This window comes from Myxocyprinus asiaticus, chromosome 41, assembly GCF_019703515.2.
Source record: "Myxocyprinus asiaticus isolate MX2 ecotype Aquarium Trade chromosome 41, UBuf_Myxa_2, whole genome shotgun sequence".
In the NCBI taxonomy this organism is placed as follows: Eukaryota; Metazoa; Chordata; class Actinopteri; order Cypriniformes; family Catostomidae; genus Myxocyprinus; species Myxocyprinus asiaticus.
In genome coordinates this window covers 25,997,712-26,010,341 of record NC_059384.1, presented here as the reverse complement: position 1 = coordinate 26,010,341, position 12,630 = coordinate 25,997,712, and the positions used below count along the sequence as shown (strand labels likewise).

General features: G+C 36.9%; 1 protein-coding gene across 5 annotated transcripts in view; it reads right to left on the bottom strand.

Moving 5' to 3' along the window:
- Positions 1-10,803, bottom strand: part of LOC127432005 (E3 ubiquitin-protein ligase HECW1-like) — a 160,372-nt gene extending 149,569 nt beyond the window's left edge. For 4 of the 5 annotated variants that reach the window (XM_051682728.1, XM_051682727.1, XM_051682730.1 and 1 more), the window contains exon 1: positions 10,656-10,803. Coding sequence is in view for 3 of the 5 variants with exons in the window: in XM_051682727.1 (XP_051538687.1) it covers positions 10,656-10,685 (30 nt within the window). In the remaining 2 variants the exon portion in view is untranslated. Of the gene's footprint in view, positions 1-180; positions 205-10,655 lie in introns of those variants that run through there. The other variant, XM_051682729.1, reaches the window with a different exon arrangement.
- Between the last annotated feature and the right edge of the window lie 1,827 nt (positions 10,804-12,630).

The window sequence follows — 12,630 nt, the reverse complement described above, 5'->3', positions numbered from 1 at the left end:
ATAAGGATCTAAATTTTGTTACAACAAAAATCAATTCACAGGCAATCCAAAACATCATGGTACTACAACAGTACTTTTTATAAGGGAAATTCATAGCCATTTTAGTTGTAAAATGTTACAGTAGCAAACTTGAGTCATCCACACTTTGATATAATTCATGTGGAATTATGTATGACTCACATGTGAGTTACAGCTTTGTAATGCTGGGTTTACGTCATGCTCTGGAGACCTGAATGAGCTTGAAGCTGCACAGAATACAGATGTATAGTAGGACCACCACAGTTCTCATAGAGAGCTACATTCCCAGTAGCACAGAAAGACACTGCATGCATGGGTGCATCGAGCTCGGGGATGCCCACTAACCCGCTGACACTGTGGGCACAAATCCAAAGAGAGTGATTCATTTTAGTAGGCAGAGTAGACCCTAATCATATACATATGCATTTGGATCATTCCTATTATGCAGTTCATTTTCATGTCCCCAACATGTATGTCATTATACTGTATACTGGATAATATATTAAACTCACAATTTTCAAAGATTGAAATCATATTATTTATTTACTACAACAACACAAACATCAGTATTCAAGTATTAGCAATGGATTTTATTAATTCTGTAATGTTTTGTGATAATAGTTGGCTTGTCTCACTCAAACATTCCTGTTGGATAAAATTACAGAAATGAATGACATTAAATGGTTAAAATAAAATAAAAATTAACTTCATGTTGACACCCTAGCTTTTTTGCTATTGTGTAAATAATCAAGTTATAATGAATACAATTTAGGTTCTGACCTTCTCCAGAACATATGTCATCTTTTATTTTTAATGTTATATAGTCTAAAAAGGTACTGCATAACAGGAATGACCTATGTTTGTGCTCACCCTGTCTTTACCCATTCCCTACCAAACCACACACAAACCAACATATTGTTTTTGGTCAAGCTCAACCCCATTAGTTGTAAAGCAGCTCCTCATTTATTTTTCTCAGTACTAAGGTCTTGCTCCTCTCTCAGCAGTCCATTACCTTGAGAACAAAAATAGTGATGATGTCACTGGTATAATCAAGCCTTTTTTCTTCACCGCCAATATAGCTTTTTTCTTATATCCTTAATATAGATTTCTTTAAAAGCCAACTTGAACCAGAATGTATGCGCTCATTACAATGTGCCAGGTGCTTGTAAGTTTATAATGAACATAATGGACTGAAATTCTATCCTCTGAAATGAGCATTTATCGAATATTCCCCTCTTAGATCTTATATTTTTCTGCCAGCAGTTTCTCTCTTGCTGTGAATCCCAGTAAAACATGTCCAGGTCATTTTCACCATTAAATAAAAAAAATAAAAAAAATGTAGTATTGATTCAGTCATTATAAACAAAATTTTAATTTAAAGCTACACTATGTAAGATTTTATTGTTAGAAATGAACAGAATTGTATTAATGAGCGAATACACCAAAGATCCGTCTTCCAAATCATGTTTTTGCCTTAACCCGATTCACTATGGTAAGCCTATAATAATCATTTATAATAATGATTTATATGAGCTGTCGGGATGGATTTCCAGGAAACTGCATACTTCCTTCTTCCATCCATGCGTGTTTACGTCATGTCCGCAAAAAGAAAAGAAGGTCCGGCTACTATAGAGTGTGTATGGTGCTGTGGAAGGTGTGGTAATAGTTTGAAGCTTGTAGCCACAATAAATGAGCAACACCGACCATGGATCTTTCAAAAAGGCAACGCTCTGGAGAATTACCCGTTGTAAAAATAAAGAAACCTTGAACCGAGAAGAGTCTGCAAGCAAAAAGGGAAAGAGACAGAGCCTGTAATAAAACACGAAACAATATTGGATTGGCTTTTCTGACCTGGCGACAACTTGGAGATCTGAAAGGATTTAAAACTGACCCAGAGTGTCATGTGCATTTTGTTGGTTCATGTATTTCATGTCTTTTATTTTGAAAGTTTTGTTCCTGTTTCATGTCATGTGTTCCCTAGTCATGTGATTCATGTTTCTCTCCATGTTCATGTGTCTTGTTTTCATTGGTTTATTGTTTGATTATCATGTTATCAGTTCTGTCTGTTCATTGGTTCCCTCATCTTTGTTTTACCCCTTGTCCATGTATTTAAGCCCTCATGTTTACCATTGTTCTTTGTCAGGTATTATGTTTGGTAATGTTGGTTCCAAGTCACATCACATCACGTCACGTCCATGTTTATAGTTAGGGTTATTGGATCTCACTTTGGTAAATTAAACTGCACTTGGGTTCCTCTTTATCGTCATCATCACTGCCAGCGCAACGTTACAGAATACCTAACCGCAAAATGAACCCAGCAGTTCAGCTTCTTCGTTTACATCAGGGGAGTCGTCCCCAAGACGATTATGTGGAGGACTTCTGCGCTCTGGCCTGCCGGGTGGACTTTAATGAAATAGCCCTCAAAGACATTTTCTGGGCAGGTCTGAGTGAGCCAGTTTCCTCCCTGATGCCTAGCGGTCAGAGTACACACAGCCTGGCTCAGTATATTGACCTTGCCCTGCAGATTATTGGTTCTACGTTCACTTTAGGGGAGGCGGATGCCGATAAATGAAAACTATTTATGGCATTATTTTTGAAGACATCTTAACTATGCAATATATTTCACAAGTGCCTAAAACTTTTGCACAGTACTGTATGTACGTGTAATATATATATATATATATATATATATATATATATATATATATATATATATACACGTACAATATATATATATGTGTGTAGACTGCTGTATATTTCTTATTATATATCAATGGCTGTAACAGATAAATCCTTCTAAATCTCTGATGACTGATCTCACAGTGAAATCGGAAACAGTAGGTTGACTTTTCTGTACATAAATTGTAAAGCCTATCTTTCTGGCTGCGCCTGCCAGCAGGCTTTTCTCCACCTCTCTAGAGCTGGGGAGGGGGACAAGGGGAGGGGAAAAAATAAAAATCCCTCCTCCTTCCCGGGTTTCAGCAACAATGTAACAGTTAAAGATCGGACAAGCAGGAGGCAGGAACCGGCCGAACAGTTAAAGTAATATTTAATGTAAACTTAATCAAAAAGACACAAAATACAAACGCACGCACCACACAAACACAAACACAAACACAAACACAAACACAAACACAAACACAAACACAAACACAAACACAAACACACAGCAGCTGCGTGTGGCTCTATCTCTCTCCCGAACTGCCGCATCTTGCTGCCTTTATCCCTCTCCTCAGCTGATTAGCCTGATTGGGGGCCAGGCGTGCATAGTCATGGCCTGGACCCGCCTTCCTCCTCGTCACACTAGCCTTTTCAAATTCCCAGTAGTCTTTTTCATCTGCAGCCAGTGGAGTTGAGTGTGGATCATAGTCCAACAGCTTAAAAGCATGTATCTTTTAACAGACTGTCTTGACTATGTTTTACAAAGCACATACCAGGCTTCTTGGTCTAGGCAGACTGAATATAAAATTACATGCACAACCAAAAACAATCCACTATGGATTTGACAACAAAGAGTCACAGAGGACAAAACAAAGACAATGAAGATAATATAATATTATCTGTTAAATGCTAGAATAAGGACACTTTTTGTTTTTGCTATTTGTGGGTGTATCCTTTCTTCAGCCATCTGTACAACTACAGATAAATTCAGTATGAATGGAAAGCAAATGGGGAATTGGCCAAAAATCAAAAGATATTAAGAGTAAAATAAATAATAATGAACTGTATACCTTGTTTTTCATCAAGCAAGTATCAGATGATAGAATAGAGAGCTAATTCACTGTGAAGTGTGTAGTGCCTTCAGACTATGTTTATATAATTAAATCACAGCATTCTTCACTTTAATAATCACACTTGGCCATTTAAACAACTGCTTATCCGAGATGTGAAGCTACCCTCAAAAACACACACAAACTGAAAACCCTTCATGTCAAAATAAAAGCTCGATTTAACTTGCAACAGAAAAATGTAATAGTAAAATCTATTATTAACTAAAATGTATATTAACAATAATAATACTAATGTTTAAGCAATATTTCACAAGCAAGAGCTGTTGTATTTTAGATTATGTTGTGAGCATCTTTACAGAAGCACTTTTATTAATTTGATTAGACAATGTTTAAATGTTTCAAAGTGGAATTAAACTTCAAAACATGGAATACATGAAAAGATAAAATGGAAAACACAAGATTTGGTACAAATTAAATGTTTCATAGGGCCCTACTACTTGAAAAACACTTGAAGCAATGTTTACTTAATTGAAAAACACTTGAAGAAAACATGCAGTTGCTTTAATTTATTGTTAACATTGATATTCAACTTTTTAAATAGGCTTAAAAAAAGTGTGTTCAAAAGCATTGTCTATTTTTGCTGTGGTATCGAAATTGGTGTCAAAAATCATAAAATTTAACTGGTATTGGTACTACTGAAATTTTGGTATCATGACCACCCTATGTCACATAATGCCTATCTTATTTCTAGACTGTTGGTTAAAGGTGAACATGACTGACAGATTCGAACATTGTCACTGGTTGGGGCAATTGCAACATTAGTCATGAATTAAAAATCGCATGACTGAATTGGAAAATTGAATCTTTAGAATGCTGTTTTTTACTTACAAGCTGATCAATGTTTTAATTAAACACATTTCAAATAATTATAATGTAACCTACAACTTAGACTTTTACACAAAACATGTTGTTCCTGACAGCTAAAAGTACTTGTACCATAAGATATAACATTCTGTATATAATTGGAGCTGTCCAGTTAATACACATTACAGCATACAGTCTAACTTCAGTTTTTCAAGTAGCAGCAGTTTCATTTCACAGACTGCAAGATAAAACAGGGTCATGATGTCATGTGTATTTTGTTGGTTCATGTTTTTCATGTCTTTTATTTTGAAAATCTAGATACTGTTTCATGTCATGTGGTTCCCTTGTCATGTGATTTCATGTTTCCCTCCTTGTTCATGTGTCTTGTTTTCATTGGTTGATTGTCTTGTTATCTTGTTTAGAGTTCTTAGTGTTTATTGGTTATCTTTGTCATGTGTTCTCCCATGTCATGTATTTAACCCTCATGTTTTCCATTGTCCATTGTCAGGTATTGTATGTTGATGTAACTTTGGTCGTCAAGCCAAGTTCACGTCAAGCCAAGTTCACGTCAAGCCAAGTTCACGTCAAGCCAAGTTCACATCTAAGTCATGTTTATGTTTCATTCATTTTTGTAGTTAGGGTTTTTGGATTACACATTGGAATAAATACTCCATCATCTTTGTCATTGCCAGTGCCAGCAACATCGTTACAGACGTTACACATGATGTGAATGAGGCATGTTGGGAGAGCCCTCCAGAACAGGAGAATGTAGTGAAGTGTGACGGCGCTCACGCACGAGAGGGATTGCAGCATATATAGGTCAACACCACTCATAAGGAGAGCCTATGAAGTTAACGCCCGCTCCCTCTGGCACACTGTGTGTTTTCCCATTAACAGCCATCATGAGAAGCTTTCAGAAAAGACAAATTATTTTCATTAGTTCAGGCCCCGCTGGCATCTGTTTCTCTGACCAAGTCTGACATGGCCTAGAGAAAAAGCCATTTCAAAACAACTGTGAATAGCATCATACATTCTGCATTAATGATATGTGAAGTCGTCCTTTTGCGATAGATAGATATATATATATATATATACACAGTATATATACAGGCCTGCCGATTAGGGGGGGTACAACTGGACCTTTTGTCCTGGGCCTGGGCTTAAGGGGGCCTAGATAGTAGTGGTTTTAACCACAATGCAAACCATGCAATTGCCTCCGCACCATTAGGAAAGCTCTGCAAAAACTGCTTGAGTGACATGTTGTTCTGGGTACACGTGCGAATATGCTGTTGTAAGCGCTCTCAGAGTGGTTCACATTCGAAGCCGGCGGGTTCAAGTGAGTTTTTCAAGTAGGACTTTTGGTTCGGGTTTGTAATTTATGAAAAAATATATAGGCCTTCCGAACTTGTTTCGCCTACTCACTATCACTCACAGATACGCGCAAATGGATGAGTTAGGGGCCATTCACACCAAATGTGTTTTCTCATGCGTCTGCTCTGTTTTTTCATTGTTTATGTAAATGCGCTAGACGAACGTCCTTGACTGCTGCACCGCGTTTTGCAGTTTCTTCAGTGTCTCACGCAGGACCGGTGTCCTGAAAAGATATGCTACCTATCAGGATGTGCTACCAACGCTATATTCACATAGTTTTAGGGTTGGGGCTTAGTACAGCCTCACACCATATCACACAATCTGATAGTTATGCTGGTAGCACATCCTGATTATCTGCATGACAAGATGTGCTACCTAGGTTTTTAACACTGTAACAGGGTTAAAATGGGAAAGGAGGAGGCGGGAACCGGCTGAACAGTCAAAAAAAAACATTTAAACAAAAAGATACAAACACAAATGCACACACGGCAGCTGCGTGTGGCTCTCACTCTCCCGAACTGCCACATCCGGCTGCATTGATCCCTCTCCTTGGCTGATTAGCTCGATTGGGGGCCGGGTGTGTGTAGTCACGGCCCGGCCCCACCCTCCTCCTCATCAAAAACACATTTCATGCTGTTGTAGTATACCGACAGATTCCCCCGTGCCTCCCGACATGTGCTACCCATGTTTTAACTTTACATATCACTGTTTTTACTGCTGGTAGCACATCTTGAGCAGGTAACACAGATTGTCAGAACACCGGCACATTTTTAGACACTGTGTCAAGTTAATAAGAACTTGGTTTCAAAAACGCATGTTGAGACACCCGCAGTCTGTTTCATTTGTTGCGCTGCATCTAGATTGTTTTTAGCGCAGGTGTCACAAAGATTTAACGTTCTGAATAAGTTCAGGTTGCAAAGAGGTGACCGTTACAATGTTTAACATTAGTCCAGATTGTTCTGCACTAAACAAAGTTTCAGCGCTTGATAAGCGGCAATGTTTTTTTTTCCTTCTGCTCTAGTGTGTTAAGGGGCCGCCGTGTCTTGTAGGCCTATGTTTACTGTTACAATACTGTTACAAATGTTTACAGCCTATTGCAACATGGTGAACAATACACTGCAGTGTCAGAATATAAGCTCCAGGTGAAAGTAAAGTAAATAAGACAGGAATATATTACTATTGTATACAACAAATCCTCAAAGTAATAATAGTAATACTGAATCATACTATAATGAACAAACTGGACAACAATAAATAATTGTTGGGTTATAATAATAAATAACCACTGAATTCCAAAATGTTACTGGGTGAAGTAGTAAGTTTCACACACCCTGTTTACAAAAAAAAAGGGGAAAAAATATACTGTATGTAATTACTGCTGTATCACTGTATTGTGAAAAAACTGCATTAATTATCTTTAACTAGAATTTCAGTTCATTAAACATTTTGAATGTACTTGGCTACAACAGCTGATAAGATGAATTTAAAATTATGATTTAAAATAAATGTATGTATTTTTTAAGCAAATATTTTTGAAATGGGGCCCTGAGTTTGGTTGCTTGGGGTCTCAGAAATCGTAAACCACCCCTGGGCCTGGACTGGAGGAGGGGGGGTGGGGGGGTCCACATGAAGGCTATTCCATATTGAAGAGCACATCTAACTGCGCTCAGCGGGAGACGCGTATATAAACACGGAGACAGCACGCAACCACGAAAGCTGTCCGGGTAGCGCACATTGATGGGGTAACTGCCTGATACTGGGCCCAAGAATTCCTAACTTCAGTCCTGCGTATATATATTTACAGAACAGTCCCCATTAGTTTTTCGGTTTTGAGGACATTTTCAGCAGTCGCTCACTAGATAAAAATTATCGTAAATTGGCCAAATCTGCTTTAAATCTACTGATATTGACAGTTTTGTTTGAGGGTTAGGTTTAGGGGGCAGTGTTAGCATAGAAAATATGAATATCTCCATGTAAAAACCAGTGTGTCTATGAGATGCCCTCACTATTATAGTGAAACCAACGTGTGTGTGTGTGTGTGTGTGTGTGTGTGTGTGTGTGTGTGTGTGTGTGTGTGTATCTGTGTGTGTGTGTGTGTGTGTAAATTAACTTCAAAACCCACGATTTTCCCAGAGAGCCAAGGATAAATACCACCCTGTATCATGGGCCTTTTTGATAATGATCAACCTCGTGGGCATCCCTGACAATCAATCCTAACCTCACATCCAATAAAAGCCAAACCCACTGCATCATAAAACTCGATCTTTCTCATATACAACACAGTGTGGCATCTCATCAAAATGCTAGATCACTGGAACAAGAAACATATGCTGACTAAAATGATTCTCCATCCACCTGCAATTTTAGGGATTATGAACTTTCTGTTTGTCACACTACTAATGTTGATGCATATGTTATGTGTGACACTGCAATTATTACCATCCAAACTTGATTTAAAACTCATGACGCATATGACAAGAGCATGTTTTACTGGGTTATTCTCTGTACTATTATGGATGAAGTAAGTAAAAGGCCCTCAAATTACACTGCCTGGAAACCAGAAAATTGAAACCATGGCATAGGATGCTCACCCGAAGCAATATGTGCATGAGATAGATTTACATTTCTCACAGCCATGGAACAAACAACTGTAGGAATGACTGATAGTGTGTTAAAACTGTGTTTGGTACAAAACAACAAAAAAATACTTACATCACGCGAGAAGCTGTGTGAACTCGGTTCTCTCATGAACACGCATTGGAGAGCGACCAGAAGTATACATTTATAGTTAAAAAAAGGACTTCAATATTAATCTGTTTCTCACCCACACCTATCATATCACTTTAGAATTAGAATTAGAAGACATTAATTTAACCACTGGAGTCGCATGGATTTCTTTTATGCTGCTTTTATGTGCTTTGTGGAGCTTCAAAGTTCTGGCCACCATTCATTTTCATTGTATGGACCTACAAAGCTGAGATATTCTTCTAAAAATCTTCATTTGTGTTCTGCAGAGGAAAGAAAGTCATACACATCTGGGATGGCACGAGGGTGAGTAAATTCCCCATTAACTTGCATCTGTGGATGCAGCGGTGAATGGTGTTGACTGATAAAGGTTTACCAAAGTATTCCCGAGCCCATGCCATGAGATTCATTACAGATCCATGACGGTTTTTAAGACAGTGATGTCTGATCATGCACATTCAGAAGTGATTTTCGGCCTTGCCCTTTATGCACAGAGATTTGACCAGATTCCTTGACTCTTTTAACTATAATGTGCACTGTAGAGGTTGAAATGAACAAAAGCCTTCCAATTTGTCTTTGGGGAACATTGTTCTCAAAGCGCTGGATTATTTGCGTATGCATCTGCTGACAAACTGGTGAGCCTCGAGTCCCTCAACCCATCCTTGCTCTTGAAGGACTAGGCATTTTTTGGAGGCTTATTATATAATATAACACGAATGATTCACCTGCTTAACATCACCTCATACACATGTTTTTTCAACTGGTCAGATAGTTATTAGTCCTAAATTGCCCCTGTCTCAACTTTTTGGGATGTGTTGCAGGCATCAATTTCGGAAAACATTTATACAGTACCTTAAAATATCAATACAGTTAATTAAGTAAAAAATGAAGTACTTTGATGTTATACACTTTTTTGTTTGAAAACAAGTCAAAGTACATTGGCTACAAATCACCTTTTTTTTTCTTTTTCTTTTTTTTTTTTTTAATTAAAAAAAAAATAATTATTGGCATTTGGCAAAAGGTCCCAAAATGTTTGGAATTTGAGTTGTATTTTTTTGTAGAAAAAAAAAAGAAAATAGAAAGAACCCCTTTAGACCCTCATGACTGTTTGAAATTACGTTTTTTTTAATCTGATATTTTGACAATCATTTTACTTGATGGTTACACCATTTTACATCTTTAATTCATTAAATTATTGTTTAATATTATTTATTGTATTTTCTTTTTAGAAACATGCTATTAATGTTTCTTTTTTATGTAGGGAACCAACATGGACATTTCTGTAAACTTGATACATGTGTTTTAAACAAGATTTTTATTTTATTTATTTTTCATATTTATCATCTTAGACAATCTTATTTGTTACTAACCCATATATGAGCCACAAAATGGTTTTATGAAGTTAAAAGCTATGACCTATGGTAATGTAACTATGACCTACAGAACAGTTTCTTATTAGTAAGTTACTGATTCAGACAGTCAAAAAAATTAATCAGCATTTCGAAAGTGCATTACAAATGGTAAAACCTTTTAGGCTACAGTCAATCCTGACGGATAACCCCCCAGATCACCTTGATTACATTTTAGTACCCTGCTGACTTGGGAGAGTGTGTAAACAGCATCATGTTAAAAAACATGTCAACATCCCTCAATCCTGTCATGTGCTTCCTCGTTGAAGAGAAGCACAATGACAGAGTGAGAGAAAGAGAGATCCCCCACCTCTGCTAAGCCTGAATCGCACAGTATGAAGGCTGCCAATGAAGAATTCTCATTAGAACAAGACACACGCACTCCACTACTGACTAAATTACGTCTCTAAACGTCTGAAGAGCGTTTGTAGAGCAATAACTTCGCGACACCGCTCTGGTTAACCGCTTCACGTGCATGTATCCATCGACAATGAAGAGCAACCACAATGAGACCTACCTGAGATAGAATGACCTGTCGGTGAATCATACCGCAACTCCAACAGCGAGCTTAAAACCCAAATGCGAAAATCACGTCCAGAAGTATCCAGTGAAAATCCATTTCGACCCGTACAACCGAGAACGCGCGGTCCGTTGATCGCCACTCTCTCCCCGCATCAGCACCACGGCCAGCAGCCAATCAAAAGCCGTCATGTTCACCAGTCGCACTGCTTTGACTCCGCCTCCAGCATGGCCCCTCCCACCAAGACATGTCAAGACGTGACAGCAGCTTTACTCCATTTAAAACTATATATATAAATATATATATAAAATATATATGTTAGTACTACTGTGCAAAAGTCTTAGGCACAACATAAGATGTTTCACAAAAACATGTCTTAAGATGGTTATTTATATCTTCAGCTTTAGTGTGTCAATAGGAAATATACATTTTAAACTCCTGAACGTTCCTTTTGCAAATAGAATAGAATGGAACAGAAGAAAAGGGAACCCTGCAACAGATAGCATGGCCCCCACAGACCACTTCAACCCCCCCCTCCCCATAGAGTCTGTATGGAATTACATAAAGAGACAGAAGCAATTGAGACAGCCTAAATAGATAGAAGAACTGTGGCAAGTTCTCCAAGAAGCTTGGAGCATCCTGTCTGCCAACAACCAAGAAAAACTGTGTCCAGGTGTACCTAGGAGAATTGGTGCTGTTTTAAAGGCAAAGGTGGTCACACTGAATATTGATTTAGCTTTTTTTAATGTTTACTGGACTTTGTATGATGTTAATTGATAAATGAAAACTTTTTATGACATTATTTTTGAAGACATCCTCACTATGCAACATTTTTCACAAGTGCCTAAAACTTTTGACAGTACTGTATGTGTATATATATATATATATATTGTGTGTGTGTGTGTGTGTGTGTGTGTGTATGTGTATATATACACCAGTCAAAATACCTAAAATATAGGTTTTCCTTATACATAAACAATTGAACCTAAATTTAAAAGAATTAATGTCCATGTCATTTGTCTACTACTATTTATTTCCAAGAAGAGACACGCTTGTCCAGAGAAACTTTAAATCTGTAAGTGAAAATAAACAAGGCCCCTAATTAAACCTTTGGTTACAATTTATAATCATTTTAATTAGTAATTAATTACCAAACATTATATAGTGCAGACCATTAGTTTATGTACATTCAAACATGACTATATAAACATATGAATCAGTTTCATGACATTTCAAACTATTTAAAGGTACATTTCTAAAGATATGATATGCATTATATTATGTAATAATATTTGTTTTAGGGAATACTGTAGTTCACCCCAAAATGAAAATTCTGTCTAACATCAGATCTGTCAATCATGTTTCATATCTTAGACTTTGACAAAATTGACAAAAATCAAATGCAGCGTGATTTACATTCTGTGTATGATATGTTATATTCACATGTTAAACTTCTTTTCTCACCTGTACACAAACCAATTCATATGAAAATGCCTGTTATCTTCTATATGCATGATACTAATCAATATAGGTTTACATTTTCAGTCTTTATTTATTATAAAAAATCCTTGCACACAGATTTTCAGAACTTAAATAGTGAAACAAACATCACATCATGTCCACTATGAAAAGGTTTAAAGACAAGATGAGACTGTTTTGACCTGCAGGTTATCTTTGTTCGTATAAAACATGTTTTGTGTAACAGACACACCCATTGAACTTGAAATATTTCATGTATTAATAATTTAAACATGAATGACTGCTATGAATGCTATTGAATCCTGAAAACCATACTGTCAAGAGTCAATGCCATCTGTGATGTAAACCTGAAAAATGTATTTCGGTTGGAAAAAGATGTTTGTACATTCATTGATTCTTTCATTTATTTAGAAAAATGAATGCTTATTTTTTTTTTTAAGATTTATTTAAAAATCAGAACTTCCTTGAAAATTATTCTGCATTGATTATATGC